The sequence below is a fragment of the Doryrhamphus excisus genome, chromosome 1 (assembly GCF_030265055.1).
Source record: "Doryrhamphus excisus isolate RoL2022-K1 chromosome 1, RoL_Dexc_1.0, whole genome shotgun sequence".
Taxonomy (NCBI): Eukaryota; Metazoa; Chordata; class Actinopteri; order Syngnathiformes; family Syngnathidae; genus Doryrhamphus; species Doryrhamphus excisus.
Window position 1 is genome coordinate 35,153,167 of NC_080466.1, and position 25,964 is coordinate 35,179,130.

General features: G+C 38.6%; 1 protein-coding gene across 5 annotated transcripts; it reads right to left on the reverse strand.

The window, feature by feature from the left end:
• Positions 1 to 25,731, reverse strand: LOC131134359 (pituitary adenylate cyclase-activating polypeptide type I receptor-like). Of its 5 annotated transcripts, none has more exons than XM_058079551.1 (15): positions 25,516 to 25,731; positions 21,501 to 21,652; positions 16,468 to 16,564; positions 11,970 to 12,080; positions 11,794 to 11,894; positions 11,625 to 11,722; positions 10,130 to 10,262; positions 6,570 to 6,723; positions 5,346 to 5,406; positions 5,187 to 5,256; positions 5,012 to 5,103; positions 4,698 to 4,781; positions 2,478 to 2,607; positions 2,306 to 2,347; positions 1 to 830 (listed from the first exon to the last, which is right to left on the reverse strand). In XM_058079551.1, exons 2-15 carry the CDS (start codon positions 21,642 to 21,644, stop codon positions 627 to 629), a joined length of 1,521 nt encoding a protein of 506 aa, XP_057935534.1. In that variant the 5' UTR covers positions 21,645 to 21,652; positions 25,516 to 25,731; the 3' UTR covers positions 1 to 626. The 5 variants fall into 5 exon arrangements, with proteins under 5 accessions (XP_057935534.1, XP_057935524.1, XP_057935566.1 ...); XM_058079541.1 differs by having other exon boundaries at positions 1 to 843; XM_058079583.1 differs by lacking the exon at positions 4,698 to 4,781.
• Between the last annotated feature and the right edge of the window lie 233 nt (positions 25,732 to 25,964).

The window sequence follows — 25,964 nt, forward strand, 5'->3', positions numbered from 1 at the left end:
ATATTTCTTGATGAAGTCTATAGATTTGGACTGCATGTCATGACATGATAACGCAAAAAATAAATAACGAAATCTATTTACAAAGTCTGTGAGTTGGGCTTTTTGTTTTGATATCCCACTATCTTTTGACATACTCGGTACTTTACGGCTGTTTGTAGAAAAAAGTAGAATGCAACATTGAAACAATGAGCATTATATGTACATACAAGCAAGGCTGATGTTTCTTTTTTGTGTTTTTAAACCTTTGGATTCAGGCGACGTCTATGGCACTTTGCAGCACACCGACTGTACACAAAGCCAAAACAGGACCCCTATAGTACGATATTGGATCATCACAGTTCATTAAAATGGCTTTAAAAATGGAACAAAAAAGTGGATTTCTAAATCCTCAGTAGTCCAAAATGGAATGGAGGGATGTGATTTGATTGCTAAGTGCTAAAAAAAGGATGGTTAAATCAGGAAAAGTAAAGAAATTCTGTCATTAAATGCTGTTAGAAGTACTGTATGTGTGTGTGTATGTGTGGGTGGGTGTGGGTGGGGGGCACTTTGGTCTCTTCTGCCTCAGTGTGGATTCATCATTCAAGACTGTGTCGGCTTGTCGTCACAGCGACGTCACGCTCACACACTCAGGTTGGCAGGCTGATGTTGGCGCTCTCCGCCAGGGGGCTGGACATGCGGATCTGGGAGCTGCTCTTGCTCAGGATGGAGAGCTGCGTCCCGCCGTTCACTCCACTGCTGGCCAACGAAGGGTGCCTCTGCTGCTTCAGGTCCACAGCAAAGTACCGGTTCACGGTCCAGCTGCGCCATTTCCTCTTGATCTCTGACTGCACCTTCAGGGAGAAACTTCACAAGGTCATTTTTAATGTACTTTAGGCCGCACTAGATCCCAAACAAAGCCATACTTTAGTCATACCCTGGTTAGTCTGCAGAGCGTGTTTTAGTCATGTGTCCTCACCAGGGTTGGCAGATTGACGTTTGAATTAGTCATGGAATTACTCCTTCATTATTACCAAGGAAGTCAGCAATTTTTGAGAGACAACTAGTGTTGACTACCTAGATAGTAATTACATTACTGGTTACTGGCAACAAGAACAAGAAGATTTTGTAATGCTGCTCCTCCCAACACTGGTCTTTAATTATTAAAATATGACTATAGATGTACTACAACAAGCAAAAACCTCTTTTTGACATTTCAGCCACAGTAGAATCGCTGGTAGAGTTCAGGAAGCAGCCTTTTGGCTGACATAGGAACATATTATATGTCAATATGACATTGTATGGTCATATCACCTCGTACTTTGGTATGTGACAAAAAATAAAGAAATAAAGAAATAATAATATTATATATATATATATATATATATATATATATATATATATATATATATATATATATATATATATATATATATATATATATATATATATATATATATATATATACACCAAATAATAATAATTACAAAAAATATTATATCAGAAAGGCGGGAAGTGAACAAATGTAACAGTTAGTGATTGTAAAAGTACCAGATGGAGGGGTAGGATTTAATAAGGTTTGCTTCTTCCTACTCCTTTTGGACATGTGGAACTGGGAACTTATTATGGGATGCACTCAATTGTAATCTGATGCATGTTCAAATGAAATAAAACCATTACCATTACCATTACCATTACCATAAATATAACATAGGGACAAAACACAAAACTACTAAACTGCAAAGTGCTGTGATATTTTCACCTCACAAGCTTCGGAAAATATATCAAAAGGAAAAAGAATATGTGCTACTATTTTTCCACTTTTGTTAAAAGGATTTATTTTATGTTTTTCACCAGTTTTGACACAATATAATCATTCACGGTACATCCGGGGATCAGGAAGACCTGAGTTCACCCTGGACTGGTGGCCAGCCAATCACAGGGCACATATAGACAAACAACCATTCACACTCACATTCATACCTATGGACAATTTGGAGTCACTAATTAACCTAGCATGTTTTTGGAATGTGGGAGGAAACCGGAGTACCCGGAGAAAACCCACGCATGCACGGGGAGAACATGCAAACTCCACATAGAGATGCCCGAGGGTGGGATTGAACTCAGGTGTCCTGGCTGTGAGGTCTCTGCGCGCTAACCACTCGACCGCCGTGCAGCCCATGGAGAACATGCAAACTCCAAACAGAAATGCCCCAACTGAGATACGAACCCAGATCTTCCAGATCTCCTGACTGTGTGGCCAACATGCCATCCACTTGTCCACCGTGCTTTACAATCCATGCATCCATAAAAGAGCATCAAAGCTTACCTCTCCATTGAGGAAGCAGTAGAGGACAGCCACCACAAAACCCTGAAGGGGGAGAGAAAGACGTATAATTCTATCGTAGATGCAACATAGAAAAAGACAACTGCATCCTCACCAACATGACTATGGTGGCTTTTAGAGGTCATGACAGCGGTACGACTGTTTGTGTCTTTACCTGGAAGGACCCCAGTCCCAGCTCAAAGACCAGACGCTCCCTCTTGCTGACGTCCTCGGGGGAGAAGGCAAAGACGGTGTAGTGAATTCCAAACAGAGGGATAAGCAGGAGGGTGGAACGAGCCAGACGCCTACATGACACACGACATTGTCATTCACCTTGTCGGGCTACATCACAAAGACACAATATTAGGAACATGTATGATGCAATAATAAACACATTTTTACAGAAATGTCAATCTAAAGTTGTTATTTTTGACTGAATTTGGTATGCAGAGTGGAGAACAGAAGCGACACAACCAGACACACAAAGGACAAACATGGATGACTGATAATAGCAATAATGGAACACAAATACATACGTATAGTAAGCAGCTGATCATGTTGTGCATTCTAGACTTGTGGGTTCTATGACTGTTCTATGACTATTTAGTACAAATACCCACAACACTGGTCTGCAAGAAAAGGTCACTAATAAAGAAAAGTAAGTTGCATGCAAAGAAATGTCATGAACGGTAGCAGAAATCGACTTCTGTGATCAGAGTTTCTTGGCAGATAATTATAAGCAGCTGGTGGCAAACCTCCTGGTATTTTCATTCATTCATTCATTTTCTACTGCTTATCCTCACAAGAGTCGCAGGGGGTGCTGGAGCCTATCCCAGCTGTCCTCGGGCGAGAGGCGAGGTACACGCTGGACTGGTGGCCAGCCAATCACAGGGCACATATAGACAAACAACCATTCACACTCACATTCATACCTATGGACAATTTGGAGTCGCCAATTAACCTAGCATGTTTTTTTTGGAATGTGGGAGGAAACCGGAGTACCCGGAGAAAACCCACGCATGCACAGGGAAAACATGCAAACTCCACACAGAGAAGGCCAAGAGTGGAATTGAACCCTAGTCTCCTAGCTGTGAGGTCTACGTGCTAACCACTCGTCCGCCGTGCAGCCACCTCCTGGTATTTTCTTTCTTGATAAATTGAGTATTTTTACCTGTTTACAACCTTCTGAATATGAGTTATGGCATTATTAGAGTTGTCTAGACATGACATAACAACCCCATAGTCACCTTTACACTCCTGTTACCCAACATAGTATGCATATTGTATTAAGAGAAAATTTAAGACAGGAATAAAACTTGTGCTTGTGTGTGGAGGACAGGAAGTACCGTTGGGGTTTCAAAGCAGAGTTTTAACTTAGGGTTGGGCTGCGTCTTCAGCCAATCAGAGAACCTTTGTGGGCGGGTGTTTAGAGCACATAAGCAATGAGGATTGGCTAAGTTTAGTTAAATTGGGTCTTCAGCCAATCAGAGGACTTGGGTGGGCGAGTGTAAAATTGGGTCTTCGGCCAATCAGAGAACTTGAGTGGGCGGGTGTTTAGAGCACATTAGCAATGAGGATTGGCTCAGGTTTTAGTAAGATTGCATCTTCAGCCAATCAGAGAACTTGGGTGGGCGTGTGTCTAGCGCACATAGCGATGAGGATTAGCTAAGGTTTAGTAAGATTGCGTCCTCAGCCAATCAGAGAACTTGAGTGGGCGGGTGTTTAGAGCACATAAGCAATGAGGATTAGTTAAGGTTTGGTAAAATTGGGTCTTTGGCCAATCAGAGAACTTGGATTGGCGGGAGTTTATAGCACATAAGCAATGAGGATTAGCTCAGGTTTAGTAAGATGCATCTTCAGCCAATCAGAGAACTTGGGTGAGCAGGTGTAAAATTGGGTCTTCGGCCAATCAGAGAACTTGAGTGGGCGGGTGTTTAGCGCACATAGTAATGAGGATTGGCTAAGGTTTAGTAAGTTTGCGTCTTCATCCAATCAGAGAACTTGGGTGGGCGGGTGTTTAAGTACGAGTGAGAAGACAGCGTTTGCCTAATGGAAGTACTACTTTACACTACTTTAACCTTGTTGATGTCAAAGGAAAAAAGTACATTACGTCCCCGAAAACAGCATGTTTGGTAAAGCCGCCCTTTTCCTTGAAGGTCAGGAGAATTTCCGAGACAGACGTTGTAGTTGAAATGGGTCATCAAGTGAAAGATCACAGCAGGTGATGCACGATGTCACCACTACAAAAGTGCAGATGTGTGTGCGTGTGTGTTGGGCAACATTTAACAAAGTTGAAGAGCCCGCAGGTCATACGGGCGTGCGCATGCACACACACACACACACACACACACACACACACACACACACACACACACACACACACACACACACTTACAGTGTGATGGTGGATAACTCTGACATCCTGCACGAATGCTGAACAGCCTGTGAGGGCTCACTGAAGCATTTCTGAGCACAGCTGCTACACACCACAAACAAAGACAACACAACAAAGACTTTAGGGACAGAGACGTGTCGTCTCTCACACACACACACACACACACACACACAAATGCACATACAGTCAGTCAGTGGACAAACACACATGCACATACAGGAAGTGGACAAGCTCATGTTCTTAAAAAGCTGAGCTAAATGCAGGTTCTTCTTGTGATGTCATAAACAATAAACAATTGAGGTGTGTTTACTTACAGGTAAATGCTGGATTCGTTGCCGCCGATGTCGGGAGATTGAAGCTTCTGGACCAGGATAATGATAATTCCAATAAAGAGAACAAAATTGATCTAGAAAAAAAGTGAAAACCTGTATTTGTAGAAGGTCGATATTGAAACATAACATTCTCTGGAAACAACTCAATCTGTGCTACCATGATGGAAGCCACGACTGGTCCCTTGATCACCCACCAGAGGGCAGTGTTCTCATTTGTATCCCAGCATCTGTGGAACAGGAAGTCAGTACAGAATATATACTTTATTTCACTGTGTTATGTGTTGTTGACACTGTTTTTTATTGTAAGCGTGCTTACCCAGTGTCATGAAAATGGAGCCTGAGTACAGCCCAGACGGTCACACAAATAGTGGGAGTTCCTATAATAGAATGTTGGAATATTAGCTAGTATTACTTCATGGATCATTCATTGAAATAATTGTAGTAATTTATGTAGTATGTACTTTAGTAAAAATGTATAAAAGAAAACGTAATGAAAGCTTACTATTACAGTAGTAATACCTAAATATCTGATCATCAATGATCAATGAATGATTACATTTGTGACATGACAACTACACTTTACAAAAAACAATTTTATTATGTTAGTTAAACTAATTTGTGTGACAAATAAGTACTAATTAAAATTAAAATTAAGCTTTACGGTATCTCAATTTCATTTTTTAAAGACAGTTCTGGGTCAATCAATACAAATTAAACAAAAGAAAATCAGTGATATTAGTATTTACATTGAAATAATATATTTTACTATACTTTCTCCGCACAAAATAAACACAAAAATATTGTATAAAAAACACTGCAATATTGTCTTAAAAAAATAAAATTAAACAAAAAATTTTGTAATTATCTAGAGTCTGATTTTTTTTAAGGGGAGACAAAATATTCAGCAAACTAAATTAATACATAATATTAATTAATAATTAATATAATATAATTATATTTTAATTAATAATTATACTAATTAATAATCAATACATAATACACAAATTAATACATAATATTAATCAATAACAAATATAATAATATATTTTAGAATAATTAATTAATATAATATAATCATTAATAATAATTAATAATTAATACATAATACACGAATTAATACATAATATTAATTGATAATTAATATAATATAATAACATATTTTATAATAATTAATTAATATAATATCTGCCTCTGCACACAAAGCTGCTAATGTTGGACAGCATTCTGCGTATTTATGTCTAAGATGAATCAGAATCCTCATTTCATCACCGGGTATTTTTAAAACGTTCCTTACATTAAAGCCCTAAAACACAAATATATTCTTCGAACCCGAGTTGTGCACACACAACCACTTGCTAAACTAAGCTAACCCCTGCTAGCCTCCATTCAGCGCTTTGTAAGAGGAGATTCAGCCAACTTTCGCCTGGCGTTTATCAATATTTCAACCGGTTTTCGGTCGGGAAATCTGCCGAGTATATAATTCCACACCGTTGTACTGCAGTTTGATTCACTTTTTGACGGAACTAAATGCGAGACTTACCCCACCCGACGATGGTGTACCAATAGAAGTATCGCCTCTCAGGAAAGAAGGTCTCCACCAGCAGCGTGAAGAGGTACAGGCCTTCGATGAAGAGCCAGAAGTAGTTGGACATGACACAGTAGTGGAAGAAAACCATCACAGCTTTACAAGCCACCTGTGGGAGGACACACAGGAGGACAAAGACAATCAATCAATCAAAATCAATCAATCAAAGTATCATCACAAATGTAGCAATCCGTAACAATCTCTAACTTCATCCTCCATTGTCAAATGTTTTAAGCGGCAACTTCTAAACACAAAATCGTTCTTTAAAGCACCAATAAAAACATTGCCATGGTTGCCATGGTGACAAGGCTGCATCTCATCACTTATTCCTTCCTTTAAAGGGCAATTACTTTAATTGTTTAACTATAAGGCAGCAAAAGCACTTAAATATAGTGGAAAAATATCCATCCTCACGAGGGTCGCGGGTATGCTGGAGCCTATCCCAGCTGACTTCGTACACCCTGGACTGGTGGCCAGCCAATCACAGGGCACATATAGACAAACAACCATTCACACTCACATTCATACCTATGGACAATTTGGAGTGGCCAATTAACCTAGCATGTTTTTTACCCGGAGAAAACCCACACAGAGATTCGAACCCAAGTATTCCCGATATCCTGACTGTGTGGCCAACATGCTAACCCATAATACTATAGTTAAGAGTTTTATTATTATTATAATGTTAAATAATTGTATACATCTAATAATAATTTGAAAATGACACTTTGTAATGAATTACACTTTTGTTATTGTTACAATGTTTAAATTCTATATATTACTGTTAAATAAAATTGTTAAATTATAAATAATGATTTTAAAAAATTTTAAAATTACATATTTATTGCAATGTATATATATTTTTTCCTGAAATTGGTACAACTTTTAATGTGTCTGTAGTTCAATGAGTCTTCTATGAAGATGGATGAAAATGCAATTTGTCTTTAATAATTGTATACATCTAATAATAATTCAAAAATGATACTTTGTAATGAATTACACTTTTGTTATTGTTACAATGTTTGAATTCATATATTACTGTAAATTACTGTTATAATAATGATTTTTAAAAAATTTTAAATTACATTTTTGTTGCAATTTATATATATATATTTTACTTTTAATGTATCTGTAATTCAATAAGTCTTCTATGAAGATGGATAAAAATGCAATTTGTCTTTAAAATGTATCCCCCCCCACGGCCATCATGTTCACTTGTGTGCGGGTCATGCAACTACACGACAGACATGATTCCAGTGTCAGGATCTGTTGTTGCCACGGCAACAATGCGCCAGGCCTTACTTTGCTTGGTTGACATGTTAATCAGAGGCTACAGCAGCAGATTTTCAGCGGCGTTGCTGAGGCCATTAGCGCACCTTAATTAACGGCATTCATCACGGTGTCTTGTTGCTTAACAACAGTGAGAGATGTGTTGATGCATTCCGAATCGGCGCTATTGTTTTGGTTAAATTAACATGAAAGAAAAATTGTATATGGAAGCAGACAGGGGTGTAACATTTCTTCTTATAGATAGCACACAACTGTGCAATGTTTTTTCATCATTAGACAAATCCAAAAATTAGCTGCTAAGTCCCGCCTCTTTTTTTCCCACAGATCTTGCTCTGATTTTAAGGGGAACTGCACTTTTTGGGGAATTTTGTGGAATCATTCACAATCTTTATGTGGAACATGAACACATATCTCTTTCCCTTTTCTGTGCATTGTAACGTGAGAAAATGAGTTAATACCAGCTAGCTAAAATGCCCATCATCGGGACACAGCTACTTTGTCCTAACAAAAAATTTTTTTGTTTTTGTTTTTTGTGTGTCCCGTCCAGTCATCGGGGCAGTTAGTATTGTTGATCTAAATTCAAAAAAACAAACAAAAAAACTTTCAAAAAAGTTATGTTTCCATAACCGACTGAGCTACAGCGGTATTGTTTTTGTAGCAACTAACGCGGGGTACTATATTTATGACGGAATAACACAACGTCTTGCTATGCTACTCAGTCGTAACGCTCCCTAATAGTGCCGGTACTGTGGTGTTCGATCTGAAAAGTTAATGCTAGGTTATATGGTCACTGTATGGTAATGGTAATGGTTTAATTTCATTTGAACATGCATCAGATTAGAATTGAGTGCATCACATAATCAGTTCCCAGTTCCACATGTCCAAAAGGAGTAGGAAGAAGCAAAGCTTATTAAATCCTACCCCTCCATCTGGTACTTTTACAATCACTAACTGTTACATTTGTTCACTTCCTGCTTTCCATAATACAGTTTAAGTTTAATTTTTATAATGTACCTCGTATCGAAGTATGATGTGATATGAGCATCCAATGCCATAATGGGTACCATAGTAAGTGTCAATATAGTGATATATATAGCACATCATGACTGGTTCAAGACTCTTCATCCTTGTATTTAGCAAACATCAACTGCTTGTATTGTTTCTTGAATTGGCTCATCGTTGTGCATTGTTTGAGGTCCTTACTCAATCCATTCCATAGTTTGATTCCACATACTGAAATGCTATGGCTAGCATAACGTAGTCCTAGCATAGAAGTGTTTCAAATGTACTTCTTCCCTGAGATCATATTTCTCCTCTCTTGTAGAGAAGTATTGAATGACATTTTTAGGTAATTGCTTATTTTTAGCCTTATGCATTATTTTAGCTGTTTGAACATTAACTATATCAGCAAGTTTTAGAAATAAGGAGTGAGTATGTTCTCTGTAGGCGGCATTATGAATTATCCTTACTGACCTTTTTTGCAGTACATTTAGCGAGTGAAGATTGCTTTTATAGTTCATAGCATAGTTATAGCTAGTTTACATAGTTATAGTTATATAGTTTATAGCATCTCAATAGGGATCACACGTCTTGTGCTGGAAGATACAGCTACATCAGTCGGTATCCCAATGAGAGCATACATTGTAAGTAACCGTTGATTCTCTACCAGGGGGAAGGAGGCACCTTACCTAGTTGACGTAAGTAGCGTTAGTTCCGTTCAATGGGTATGTGAAATTAATGTGCCTTGGAAAGATGATCCGGTAATGTTTGAAAACATCAAAATATGGTGAGATACTGTAAGTTTTACATGTACTTGTACTTGTTCCTGCATGATCACGACGATAAAATGTTGTTAGAGTTTTTTTTTTTTGGAGGGCTTTGTTGTCAAAATAAGTGTGTCCCAATAACGTGCATTGTTAGCTAGCTCATATTAACTCTTTTTTTGGCCGTTAGAACACAGAGACAACGGAAATAAATATGTGTTCATGTTTCACTTAAGGATTGTGAATGATTCCAACAAAAGTACTTTTCAGCCCCCTAAAGATGTGCACCAAATTTTGTGGTGATTGGTTAAAAACCCTCAAGTCACAGAGCTATACAGTGGGAGAAATTTCAAGTTAATTGGATTCCTTTTGGGTGCAGCGGTTCAGGAGTCGACGAGTCACACAAACACAAACATACAGTCGTTAAAAAAACAAAAAAAGAGGAAATTCGCTCTGACTGACCGTGTGCACAAAGCAGTGGTCGCTGTCCTCCTGCGCGTACAGCACGCCGTCCTTGATGAAGACAGAGATGGCTCTCAGCATGAAGGACACAAACAGGTTCATGTGGATGAAGTTCCTGGTGCAGTGGAGCTTCCTGATAAACGGGACGTGATTGCTTGTATTATACAGTATTTATTATATCTATATGGTTTCATGTCTTTTGAACATATTGCAATACATCAAAAAGTAGAGTTGCAGTACATTTGTTCACTTCCTGTATTCCAGATGGACTCTTTGCCATTTTTAAATGCACAGGAAAGTGATAATGCCATAGAACAATGTGGTACAATAGGAGTCAAAGTTTATACAATATTTATAGCAGAAATGAAAACAAAACAGCATAATTTCATGCAAATAAAATGGTAATGGTAATGGTAATGGTAATGGTAATGGTAATGGTAATGGTTTAATTTCATTTGAACATGCATCAGATTACAATTGAGGGCATCCCATAATCAGTTCCCAGTTCCACATGTCCAAAAGGAGTAGGAAGAAGCAAAGCTTATTAAATCCTACCCCTCCATCTGGTACTTTTATAATCAGTAACTGTTACATTTGTTCACTTCCTGCTTTCCTAATATAATAAAAGTTATTTTTTAAAACTTTATTTATTACTTTACTAATTTATATTAAATGGGTACTATAGTAACTGCCAATATAGTGATTATTATTATTATTATTATTATTATTATTATTATTATTATTATTATTATTATTATTATTATTATTATTATTATTATTATTATTATTATTATTAATTAAAAAATATTATTATTAATACTGGCGACCAGTCCAGGGTGTACCCCGCCTCTTGCCCGAAGACAGCTGGGATAGGCTCCAGCACCCCCGCGACCCTTGTGAGGAAAAAAGTAGAGTAAAAAATGTATTTAAATTTAAAATGAAAATGTATTATTATTATATTATATTATATTATATTATATTATATTATATTATATTATATTATATTATATTATATTATATTATATTATATTATATTATATTATATTATATTATATTATATTATATTATATTATATTATATTATATTATATTATATTATATTATATTATATTATATTATATTATATTATATTATATTATATTATTATAATAATTATTAGTATTACCTTGAACCAGAAAGCAATAAAGAGTAAAATAAAAATATTACAAGAAAAACATATATTTTTACAAGACGATTTTAGGAAGCGAAACTCATAATACGTGAGGGAAATATGTCATTTTAGTAGCTTTGAGTTAAAATATGAAAGAAAACCTTTTAAAGTCCTAATATAAAAATACAAATACAGTTTTTTTGTGAAATTTTTGGAAAGTTAGGTTGGAAAAAAGTTACAGTATTACAGGAAAATATTATTTGATTTCATTATGTCTTTGGTGAGAAGTTTGGACGCCCCTGAACTAAACCACAACCACAACCATAATCAGTATTGCCAAGCTCACCTGAACCTGCAGAGAATGACCATGGCTGTGGTCAGAGACACCAGAGACGTGCTGTAGCCAACCGTGTACAGCGCCTTGACGGAGGCGTAGTACATGTCCTAAAAGTGTATAACATCGTGTCCATCAGCATTCTTCTACGTGTGGACATCATACAACGAGTTGGACTTACAGGTTTAGTGGCGTTGTCGTAGAAGAGACAGACATCCAGGTAGTGAGGGAACGGTTCAGACCAGCCGTCCTCGGTACAGTTACGACTCACCTTCCCCATCTCTGGAAGGAAGACATGACGATAAAAGATGAAAGTCCACATACTTTCATTGGATGAGAATTTTCTGTGCCGCTTACCGTCCTCTGGGCCCATGAGGTCGTGAAAGAATTCTGGGCAGTTGACCACCACCACCTCACCCACGCTGGCCGCCTGCCAGCAGGTCAGGTTGTCCCACAGCCAAGGACAAACTGCAGGCAAACATGGGTGATGCGAATTTTGCCAATTTTGTCCATCATTCACATCATTTCTTTTTCTTTTCTGTGCATTCTATTGAGTTAGTATAAGTTAGCTAACAATGCTACTCATGGAAGGTATGTTTTTGGCGCTAATGCCCGAACAAAAAAAGCTCAACAAATGCCAATAGTGTTCTATTTACATAACTATACTATATTAACCAAGCTATAGCCATATTTTTACCGTAGCAGCTAATAATTCTATTTATCTGGAGTTAGCCGCTAGATGCTAGTCTCAGCGTCACTCACAAACGAAACAGACGGAAGAGAGATACCGCTATTTCTCAATTTTGCAACCAAGACTAAACAAAATGCTCAGTATTTTTTTTCGTGCTGGAAGATACAGCCATCCCAACGAGAGTGGGACTCCAAGCGTGTTGTCTTGGGAATTTGTTATTCTGTTATTTTGTATTTTTTCGGTCAATTGAATAAGAGAAATTTATGAATTTATTATCAGTATGCTATTATTGCTACAGTCGTCCCTTGCCAAATTTAGCAGCTTCACTCTATTAAGGTTTATCAAAAATGTATCAATAAATTATGCTGTTTTATTAGTCAAAAATATGCATACTGAAACATACGTTACGTGTTTTTGCCTAAATTCAGTATTTTCAATGCTAAAAATGTCTAAAAGAAGTAAAATAGAAATATAAGGCATTCACAAGACACATTCAAAGATGTGAAATGTTGTATATGTTGTGATATACCACCACAAGTCAGCGAGACTTGATCGCCAAAGCAACATGCTTTTATTGCAGTTTTATTGCATTTTGAATGATCTCAACTATAATAATTAAAAACTGTATTTAGAAGATTGTAAACAGGTTTTCTATGATCTATGAAAATCATTTATTTATAAGAAATCCTACTTTGGGGCTGCACGGCGGTCAAGTGGTTAGCGCGCAGACATCACAGCTAGGAGACCCGAGTTCAATTCCACCCTCGGCTATCTCTGTGTGGAGTTTGCATGTTTTCCCCGTGGGTTTTCTCCAGGTACTCCGGTTTCTTACCACATTCCAAAAACATGCTAGGTTAATTAGCAACTCTAAATTGTCCATAGGTATGAATGTGAGTGTGAATGGTTGTTATATATATATATATATATATATATATATATATATATATATATATATATATATATATATATATATATATATATATATGTATACATATTTGTCTATATGTGCCCTGTGATTGGCTGGCTACCAGTCCAGGGTGTACCCCGCCTCTCGCCCCAAGACAGCTGGGATAGGCTAAGCGATAAGCGGTAGAAAATGAATGAATGAATGAAATCCTACTTTGCAGAAATTCACTTATCGGTCCGACCTAGAACCAATTAACTGCGATAAATGAAGAATTACTGTGTATTATATATATTTTTTTAAATTTTATATTACTTTCAGGGGCGGCACAGCGGTTGAGTGGTTAGCGCGTAGACGTCACAGCTAGGAGACCAGGGTTCAATTCCACCCTCGGCCATCTCTGTGTGGAGTTTGCATGTTCTCCCCGTGCATGCGTGGGTTTTCTCCGGGTACTCCGGTTTCCTCCCACATTCCAAAAACATGCTAGGTTAATTGGCCACTCCAAATTGTCCATAGGTATGAATGTGAGTGTGAATGGTTGTTTGTCTATATGTGCCCTGTGATTGGCTGGCCACCAGTACAGGGTGTACCTCGCCCGAAGACAGCTGGGATAGGCTCCAGCACCCCCCGCGACCCTGGTAAGGAAAAAGCGGTAGAAAATTAATGAATGAATGAATTTTACTTTCATGTTATCTCTGCGCTTTTCCAGCAAGGGGTCACCACAGCCTGCATGATTGATGTGGCCCAGCTTTTACGCCAGATTCCCTTCCAGTCGCAGCCGTGCCATTTATGCAAGCTTGGGATGGGCACATGACATCTCCGACATCCGGGTGAGTACGCTTATAGTCGGAAAAGGCTATCTTGCCTATCCATTGATCATTGTCTTTTTAGTCTCTTGTCCTCCTTTCTTCCATGTTTTTCCACATTCAGCTCCTCCTATCTCTCCAGATGTTCTCTATCATGCACGCTTCAGGGCTGTAGTGTGTTATGTACTGTATCCATGCAGTATATGAGCATAATATGATAAACAAAGACTACATAGCCTGACGTGGAGCAGGGTGATTTTGCAGAGAGTAGATGTGGCTCTCTAATGTGTTTTGGTTGTGTCTGCTGAGCCGGACAGGAAGCCAATTACTTTTAAAGGGCAAATCTGAGTCAAATGAGCCGCACTGACGCTACGAAGGGAACTGCTTAGATAAAGCACTTTCTGCAAGACGGCCTATATACTACCAGGAGTGGCCACGTACTGCATACACAACAAAACAGCGTATTTATAATATTAAGTCATGTATTATTTCATTTCCACTACTAACTACATGGTATTATTTATTTCTTCTAATTTTCTTCACTGGTTTATTTTAAATCAACATTTTTATGTTGTTCACAAAAATAAAATTTTGGCGTCCATCCTGCAATAATTCCTGATAAAAATCAGTTCACACAATTTCTGGGCGGTTTGAGAAGCTGGTAGTGAGTTCTGCTACTGATATGGAATTATAAATAAAACCTCATGCTAATCGCTTTGCTCTCATCTATTTTTGGAAACATTTTTTAAAGTTAGTCATTGTTAATTAATAAATTATAAATATTAAAAAAAAAACACAAGTAGTTCAATATTGCGATTTTTCACCCTGTATAATTAAATATTTATAATGATTGTACTCTAACCAAATAATTATATGTAATTAATTATATATTAATATAATATACTGTATAGTATACAATTTGTTCTCCCATTGATCAGATTATACATGATTGTACCATTATACTTGATATCATTATATGTGAATTATAATTTCATTATTCAATTTTATTTAGCCATGAATTTTACGGCTTTAACCAAGAGCGCTGTCTCACACAATGTGATACTTTGACAATTTTCCTTTGTTTTGCTTTCATTTTTCTCTCTGTCTTTTTGGGCGTCCCCCCTCCTCCCATCAGCTCTGATTTCTGCAAACCTTGCATTTTTCTATTTGTGCTCAGCATAAATCTAAGATAGTTCTTCAAAACCGCTCAGTCGATAGATATTGAGGCTAAAATTCTGCAGTTAGAAATGATGTTTTAACGCGTTATGGTAATGGTAATGGTAATGGTTTTATTTAATTTGAACATGCATCAGATTACAATTGAGTGCATCCCATAATCAGTTCACAGTTCCACATGTCCAAAAGGAGTAGGAAGAAGCAAAGCTTATTAAATCCTACCCCTCCATCTGGTACTTTTACAATCACTAACTGTTATGTTTGTTCACTTCCTGCTTTCCTAATATAATTAAAGTTAAAAAAAACTTTATTTATTACTTTATTAATTTATATTAATTTTTTTGTATTTATTTTTATTTTTTTATTTTTTTTACAAGGTGGTATGGCCATACAATGACATAATGGGTACTATAGTAACTGCCAATATAGTTATTATTATTATTATTAGTAGTAGTAGTATTGTTATTATTATTATTATTATTATTATTATTATTATCATTATTATTACCTTGTAGAGAAGTATTGGATGACATTTTTAGGTAATTGGTTATTTTTAGCCTTATGCATTATTTTAGCTGTTTGAAGATGAACTATAACTCTTACATTTGTTCACTTCCTGCTTTCCTAATATAGTTTAAGTGTTTCTAATTTTTTAATTTAATTTAATTTTTTTTATTTTTGTCATGTACCGAAGTAGGAGGTGATATGAGCATCCAATGACATAATGGGTACCATAGTAAGTGTCAATATAGTGATATATATAGCACATCATGACTGGTTCAAAACTCTCTTTATCCTTGTATTTAGCAAACCGCTGATGTGTGAGTCACTGCCGTGCACTCTGGGAGTTGCAGTCTCAAACTTGCAGGCTAAAAAAGTTGCTAATGAAAAATGGCGGACTCAGCCAAAAAAATAATTGCTTCCAGGATTCATACGGCAAATTTGCAGGACTTTTTGGAGGCAACTCAGCGTGACATTGTAAGTAGACATTTACTGTGAGAGCTGAACAAGACACTTTATTGCTTCTTGGCGTTCATGCATTCATAGAAATTAAAAAAAGGGAGCAACGTAGCACCCAGAAGTATGGATATAACAATCCATAACATTTTGATTTGGCTTAAGTTGATTCTTTGTCGCACGTATGCTGACACGTAAAGGCCACCGTTGCCAAGGGTTGCACCAAGCCTTTTTAAACAAGGCAAAAATATGAACATATTCCGACTCATTCAAGGTGTGTTTTTGTACTTGGACTCGTACACTACATTCATGCACACTCACCCAAGTCCACCTCATCGCTGGGGTTGTGCATTGCCATCCTCTCCATGCATTTCTCATGTTCTCGCATGATGATGCAGTGCTCCGACTCCGAGGCCACCTGAAGAAAACACACCCGATGTGAACCATCATAAAGAAATCACAAATGGATTGATCTATGAATGAATAAAAAGATCTCTCTTAAATCAACTACAGAGATACATTTTATACTGCAATTGTTCTTGTTACTGTCCACCCTCGGTTTTGGGACACTCCAGTTTTTGACAAAAATGTCTAACCTCCTAACCATACCCTAACCCTCCTAACCATACCCTAACCCTACCCTAACCCTCCTAACCATACCCTAACCCTCCTAACCTTACCCTAACCCTCCTAACCTTACCCTAACCCTACCCTTACCCTCCTAACCATACCCTAACCCTCCTAACCATACCCTAACCCTACCGTAACCCTCCTAACCCTACCCTAACCCTCCTAACCATACCCTAACCCTCCTAACCCTACCCTAACCCTCCTAACCCTACCCTAACCCTCTAATCCTAACTTCTAACCCTCCTAACCTTACCCTAACACTCCTAACCATACCTTAACCCTCCTAAGCTTACCCTAACCCACCTAACCCTACCCTAACCCTCCTAATCCTAACTTCTAACCCTCCTATCCCTACCCTAACCCTACCGTAACCCTCCTAACCATACCCTAACCCTACCCTAACCCTCCTAACCATACCCTAACCCTCCTAACCCTACCGTAACCCTCCTAACCATACCCTAACCCTCCTAACCCTCCTAACCATACCTTAACCCTCCTAACCATACCCTAACCCTCCTAACCATACCCTAACCCTACCGTAACCCTCCTAAGCATACCCTAACCCTCCTAACCATACCCTAACCCTCCTAACCCTACCCGAACCCTCCTAACCATACCCTAACCCTACCCTAACCCTCTAATCCTAACTTCTAACCCTCCTAACCTTACCCTAACACTCCTAACCATACCTTAACCCTCCTAAGCTTACCCTAACCCACCTAACCCTACCCTAACCCTCCTAATCCTAACTTCTAACCCTCCTATCCCTACCCTAACCTTACCTTAACCTTCTAATCCTAACTTCTAACCCTACCCTAACCCTCCTAACCCTACCCTAACCTTCTAATCCTAACTTCTAACCCTACTCTAACCCTAACCCTAACCCTCCTAACCCTAACTTCTTACCCTCCTAACCCTACCCTAACCCTCTAATTCTAACTCTAACTTCTAACCCTCCGAACCCTACCCTAACCTTACCCTAACCTTCTAATCCTAACTTCTAACCCTACCCTAACCCTACCCTCCCCTACCCTACCCTGACCCTACCCTAACCCTACCCTAACCCTGTGACAGTCCAGCACAGTGGCTGCATTTGTTCATTCCATTCATCATGTATTATCTTTCACTGTTTTAGGGTTATTTTCTATGGGAAAATTATTTTGGTTTTCATCCATTTTGGGTTTCGTCTGACTTTGGAATGACAATCAGGAAAAACTGAGGTACCGCGACCGGCGAACATGAAACAAATAGTTCCTGTGGATTTAATGACTTATTTCAAATGGATCATCACATTTTAATCAGTGTAATTAATCTCTTGAGTATTTTTCATATCTAAGCTGCCAAATAAAACAGAAAGACCAAAAACGCAAGGCTGGCCGGTCTTTGTTTTGGCGCATGAAGTGATGGACGCAGCAGCGGGTCTTTGGCTGACTCATCACTCGCTAATATGAATTCACCTCAGGCCTCGCTGGCCACATGAGATAAGTGACTTACTGAGAACACGGCCATCATGGGATCCGCTGCCTCCATCTTTGCCGCGCCAGGGCTGAATTTTAAAAGGCGGGAGGAAGCAGGTTGTTTGCTTTTATTGCTGCTGTTTTTGATCATCACGCCGACGCCTGGCTGTGCTCTCAAGGAAGGCAATTACATGTTGCTAGGCAGGAGGAGCCTTTCCAGTAAGAATACTACATGTATTTATATATACTATATACTGTATATATGTTGGATGCAGATGACTCACAGAGTTGAACAAAATTATGATTAAGTTGTTCATTTGGTATTTTACAAAAATGCATCTTTCATCTTTGGTATCCTGATTAGGGGATAAACTAAGTCAGCGCTAAGATGCTAATATCGATAACAAACGTATCCTTTCACTTGTAGCGGCTAACGTGAACTACTGCGGTACAGTTAGAATCATTTTCACAGATTCAAACGTTCGGGATCAATAAGGGTTAATTAAAACGAGACGTTTTCTGTGCAGGCTGACTTACATTGATTTCTATGAGAACCACCAGGGACCATCTACAAATGTCTTTTTCTTATTTAGTGTTATAGCGGTCGGTATCCATCAGTTGGACGTGTGTCCCAATGAACGCTGATGAAATAACTTGAAGGCTACCGTTTAAGTCGCTAGCTCTCTAGTTTGCGAGTTAGCATGTGTCTCAAGACCCTGCAGTTGCGCAATATGTTGTAAATAAAAAGAGTATAAATGTGACTATAGTCGTGTTTTGTCATGTCTACAGGGCTGTAATATATCTGAAAAAAAAAATGTCTACCCACCAACTATATGTGGTTTCTTAAGTTTTTAATTTTTTGCCGTTTTATTATTATTATTATATTTATTTATTACTGATTGATTGATTTTCTTTATTCTAGATTTGTTTATTTAGTTTTCATTTCATTTCAAAATAAATGTGACACACAAGCGTCACACTGTAACCCAGGGCAACTCTGGAGGGCTCTAATAATGTATTCATTTTCTACCGCTTATCTTCACGAGGGTCGCAGGGGGTGCTGGAGCCTATCCCAGCTGTCTTCAGGCTCTAATAATGTTAAATGTATTTAGAAGGTTGTAACCAGGTTTTCTATGCTCTAACTACAAAAATATTAATTCATTCATTCATTTTCTACCGCTTATCCTCATGAGGGTCGTGGGGGTGCTGGAGCCTATCCCGGGGTACACCCTGGACTGGTGGCCAGCCAATCACAGGGCACATATAGACAAACAACCATTCACACTCACATTCATACCTATGGACAATTTGGAGTCGCTAATTAGCATGTAGCATGTTTTTGGAATGTGGGAGGAGTACTCCGGAGTACTTGGAGAAAACCCACGCATGCACGGGGAGAACATGCAAACTCCACACAGAGATGGCCGAGGGTGGAATTGAACCCTTGTCTCCTAGCTGTGAGGTCTGCGCACTAACCACTAGAACACCGTGCAGCCTATGTGAAAATACTAATCATGAATAATTACAATGATAATTCAAATTTTACTGGTTAGATTGTACACTGTATATATGTTATGTGTTTTATAGAATGAGGTACCGGTACATCATTTGGACTTGCATAACAGACATACGTAAGTACTCATATATTTTTTGTAAATATACACACACACAAAAGCACCAAAAAGCAGCCAAATGAGGTAACCAAACGTTAGCTCCAAGCTCTCCCACCAAAAAAGCAGATGTCCGATAGGTCGCCCATTTGCAAGCTGCCCAACACGGCGTCCCTCCCCAAGGCTAAATTCAAGGGCCAGTTAACTCGGCCACCCCCTCACAGCACCCGAGGATAATAAAAGTGCCACGTGCAGGCCAGTGGCCCTCGCCGCAGACCCATTTGACACACGCCAAGTACTTGACAACAGGAACTGAAGGTCAGGCGGGGACCACATCGGCGTGTAAAGATGTCGGGGGGGGATTTAAGGGGGTGGAGTGACTGACATGCTTGTAAAACAAGTGCATTTGTTACTGTTGTGGATTTAGTATCTCCACAACTGAAGTGAATATTGTTTTTTTTTTGCTAATAATAGGTTCCACTACCATGTATGATGATGTATGATTGTATGTCTGCCCCTATGTTGCATGCCCCATAAGGAAAATATGTATACATAAGTCGGAGTCGCAGTATGCCAAAAATGCATAATTAGGTAAAAAAAAAAAACATAAATAAGTCGCACTGGAGTATAAGTCGCATTTTTTGGGAGTAAATTATTTTCTAAACTACTTGACCAAAACAGACATTACGTCATCTTGGAAGGCAAGTTGTAACAATAAAAGAATAGAGAACAGGCTGAATAGGTGTAAGATATGCTAACACAATGCTTATTCAGCTACACAAAAATAAACATAAACAGAAAAGGTGTCCAGTGTTTATGTAACATAAACACTTTTTTCATTTATAAGTCGCTCTGGAGTATAAGTCGCAGGAACAGCCAACCTATGAAAAAAAGTGCGACTTATTGTCCGGATAATACACTGTAAAAAAAAATCCAAGTTGACTCAACTTAAAAAAATTTGTAACCTCGCTGCCTTAAAATTTGGATTAAATCTAGCAAATTATTTCAGGTAATTTGAATTTAAGATCAAGTTCACGTGACTTATTGCTTTGTTTTGGGAACTTTCTTTATTACGTCAAATAAACAAATATTGTGAAGTATCTCGCCTGAAGACAGCTGGGATAGGCTTCAGCACCCCCGCGACTCTTGTGGGGAAAAAGCGGTAGAAAATGAATGAATGATTTAAGAGATATGTTCTATATCCCTCAGTAATATCCAGGTAACAAAAGAACCTTCAATTTATGAATATGATTCTTTTGAGGTTCATTTGACATTTTTTGGAATTAAAATGGAGGGGTACAGTGACAAAAAAGGCCTCCATGCCCACCCCAAAAGTATTAAAACCAACATTTTCATGGATGAGGAAGCCTAAGAAGGTAACCAAGACATGAGAAGCAAATTTGATAGTAACTTATTGTTTTTAGTGTATTTTATAGCTGATTTAATACATGGGTCAAAACCGACCCGGTAACATAAGACATGATACCAGAAAGCTAACGCAAGAGGAAGGTTAAAGCAGCTACCTTAGCCTGAACCTTAGCTCCACTGCTAACGTGTTCACGTCAATTTTGCCATCAAACATGAGCCATGTTATTTACTTCCACATCCATAAACCAAATATAATTCCACAGCACACATACGCCACGTGCACACTTACAGGAGTCAGAGGCAGCAGGAGCATCACAGCCAGGACCAAGTCTCTCATTGTGTTCTCTGAAGATCTCCTTCTCTGTGCACGTGTCCCTGTGGTGGTATGTGTTGTCCACGATGCACTGCCTCCTCTGCAGACACACTTTAGCATCAAGGGTCCTGAAAAAAAAATACATCCCATAGGTGTTGAGAACACAAACACACTGACACACTGCCCTTCAAACGTGTTCCCTAAGAACAGCGTGGATGATGCAACCAAACAAAAACACCAAAACTCACTAACTCTTCGTGATTCCAAATTTGACTTGATTTCTTTTTCCCAGTGGAATCCCTGTTGCCAAGCATATTTTTAAATTACCTTCGTCATCAATGAAAGCAGACCTATTATCTGTTTTGGTAATGGTAATGGTAATGGTAATGGTAATGGTAATGGTAATGGTAATGGTAATGGTATTATTTCATTTGAACATGCATCAGATTACAATTGAATGCATCACATAATCAGTTCACAGTTCCACATGTCCAAAAGGAGAAGCAAAGCTTATTAAATCCTACCCCTCCATCTGGTACTTTTACAATCACTAACTGTTACATTTGTTCACTTCCTGCTTTCCTATTAAATTAAATTAAATTAAATTAAATTAAATTAAATTAAATTAAATTAAATTAAATTAAATTAAATTAAATTAAATTAAATTAAATTTCACGTACCAAAGTAGGAGGTGATATGAGCATCCAATGCCATAATGGGTGCCATAGTAAGTGTCAATATAGTGATATATATAGCACATCATGACTGGTTCAAGACTCTTCATCCTTGTATTTAGCAAACATCAACTGCTTGTATTGTTTCTTGAATTGGCTCATCGTTGTGCATTGTTTGAGGTCCTTACTCAATACATTCCATAGTTTGATTCCACATACTGAAATGCTATGGCTAGCATAACGTAGTCCTAGCATAGAAGTGTTTCAAATGTACTTCTTCCCTGAGATCATATTTCTCCTCTCTTGTAGAGAAGTATTGGATGACATTTTAGTTAATTGCTTATTTTTAGCCTTATGCATTATTTTAGCTGTTTGAAGATGAACTATATCAGCAAGTTGAAGTATTTGTGATTTTAGAAATAAGGAGTTAGTATGTTCTCTGTAGGCGGCATTATGAATTATCCTTACTGACCTTTTTTGCAGTACATTTAGCGAGTGAAGATTGCTTTTATAGTTATTAGCCCATATTTCCACACAATAAGTAAGATATGGTAGAACCAGAGAGCAATAAAGAGTGTGGAGTGATTTCTGATTCAGAACAAATTTTCCTTTGTTCAATATTGAAATATTTCTGGCCACCTTATGTTGTATATTTGTAATATGAGGTTTCCAGCTCATATTTTCATCTATTGTGATCCCCAGAAATGTATTTTCCTTCCTTTTGAGGCAAAACAAGATGTTCAGCTTTGACTTTGGAAAGCAGTGATGGATATTTTTACCCATGTGTTGTGGACCAAACTACTAAGTGTTTGTGTTTGGTTCTCATTGATTTGGTCGGTCTAGGGTCTAACTGCTTACTCGATTAAGATTCATCAACAGATTAGTTGCAGCCCTACACTTGACCATTACACCCATCCCTGGTAAGGTGTATGTACCTGTAATGGGATCCAATGTGATTTGTAGGCGTATTAAACATAATTTTCAACCTTAAAAGGGAACTGCTAGTGGCATCATTAGGTCTATTTTAGAATAGGCTAAAATAGGCTTCTTTTTTACAAAAAGAATCTCTGACAAATTTCTTATAATAGGGCAAAAGCAGGCTAATAAGCAAGCCAATAAGCAAGCTAATATTATTAATAATCAGAAGAAGAATAATGATGATAGTAATAATAATATGCTAATTAATAATATAATTTGGCCTAAAACAATTGAGTAACAGATTCAGTGTTAGCCCGGGTTAAAATGTAAATAAATCTAGGACGGCATGTTCTTTTATCACCATTTGACAACTGTCGCCATGGAAACTGTTATGTGCATCATCACTGTTAAAAAAGACGTCATTTTTTTCATTCATCCATTCATTTTTTCTACCGCTTATCCTCACGAGGGTCGCGGGGGGTGCTGGAGCCTATTCCAGCTGTCTTTGGGCGAGAGGTGGGGTACACCCTGGACTGGTGGCCAGCCAAATCACAAGGCACATATAGACAAACAACCATTCACACTCACATTCATACCTATGGACAATTTGGAGTGGCCAATTAACCTAGCATGTTTTTGGAATGTGGGAGGAAACCGGAGTACCCGGAGAAAACCCACGCATGCACGGGGAGAACATGCAAACTCCACACAGAGATGTCCGAGAGTGGAATTGAACCCTGGTCTCCTACCTGTGAGGTCTGCGCGCTAACCACTAGACCGCCATGCAGCCTCCATTTAATCAGTCATTCATTAATTTTCTACTGCTTCTCCTCACGAGGGTCGTGGAGGTTGCTGGAGCCTATCCCAGCTGTCTTCGGGCGAGAGGCGGGGTACACCCTGGACTGGTGGCCAGCCAATCACAGGGCACATATAGACAAACAACCATTCACACTCACATTCATACCTATGGACAATTTGGAGTCGCTAATTAACCTAGCATGTTTTTAGAATGTGGGAGGAAACATGCAAACTCCACACAGAGGGTGGGATTGAACCCTGGTCTCCTAGCTGCGAGGTCTGAGCACTAAACACTTCTACACCGTGCAGCCCATGTCATTTTTCTTCTAAAGAAAAAATAAAATAAAATGCAACAATCTAGTCCCATCTAATTTTTAATCTATTTGATCAATTTTCTTGGATATTTTGAGCATCTTGCTACAAAAACAGGACGTCATCTCTGGGAAAATCAAGGAAAAAATGCTTTTGAATCCAAGCAGCACAGAATAAAAGCAATGACAACATTGAAAAACAAGACATTTGGAAGGATCGCAATGACAGAAAACATCAACTATATAAATAAATAAAAGAACCGCCCCCGCCCCTGCCTCCTCTTTAAGTCTTACTCATCCACACAGCAGTGAATCATTGCAAGCACAAACACACACTTGCCAGTACCAGTGCATACACACACACACACACACACACACACACACACACACGGACTGCATCTCCCTCATGAGATAATCCATGCACATGCAGACAAATTCCACGCCATGTCCCTCTCTTTCTCTCCCGCCCTCTCATAGCCAATCCAATTACCACTGTAGCATCTCCCAGATGTTTCACCAACTCATACGTCAAGGGACGGAGGAAGAGGTTGAGGGTTCAAAAATATGAAACCCCAGAAGACATGCTGAGAAAAAATACATCCAAATGGTAGCAACATGACGCATAGGAAGCGGGGGGCTTTGTCTCCGTGTCTTTCAGCCAAAAGTGTCACCATCCATGTCAGTGCTATTGTTTGCCCCCCCCACCCCCCTCTCTCTGTTCCGCCTCTTTAAGAATTTGATTTTAAAAAAGAAGCATCTTCAGGGAGGGGAGCAGGAATGAAAGAAGTGACTCACTGTGGGATAAAGTCTTTCAAATGAAGAAAAGATACTATTGTATATATACACTATAATATATATTATATTATATATATACTATAAGATGCTATTGTACTCAAGTACCCGAGCATCATTGATTGACACTCTAATATGGGCCATATGGGAAGCACATTTGCAAGGATAAGCTCAAATCCGAACAGAAGCAGCTTGTCAATAACTGGATATCCAATGCAGTAAGAAACCCTGCAGGGATATTTTTTTTTTCCGGGTTTTGGTTCCACTGGAATCCCGTGTACATGCATGAGTTCGAATCCATTAGCTCCCACAAGCAGCAGAAAAGACAATTTGCATGTATGTCAATGATCATTGGTGACCTTATCATTAAATACAATCGGCAGCACATCCACTCACATGAATGCTAAAAGCATTTTTTTTCCACGTCAGTCTTCATTGATCTTCTACATCAGTGAAGGCGCGCTGTGGGGCGAGAAAAAAAAAATCACAGGAACTTACCGACGCGTAACGCTCACAGCCGCCAGATTCTGCACAAGACGCCATGAGGTGTGCAGCACTGTGTGGATCTTCGAGGTCCTTGCCGCCCCCCCTCCCTCCTCCCAAAATCTACAAACAAATGGCTACGGTGAGGGTTCCTAATAAAATGACAGGTGCCGTTTCTGCTTGTGCTGCTGCACTCACAACACGTCTACTGCTGCTGCTGCTGAGGAAGAGGAGGAGGATGGTGAAGGGGGTGGAGTGGAGGGGGGGGGGCGTGTTGGGGTGTCACTTCCTTCTGGATCTGGGGGGGTCAACTCGTGAAAAAAAGCATATTAGATTCATGTTGCTGGAATAACATACAGAATTAATATTAATATTAATATTATGATTTAGATCCTCACAGCTAGGAAACCAGGGTTCAATTCCACCCTCAGCCATCTCTGTGTGGAGTTTGCATGTTCTCCCCG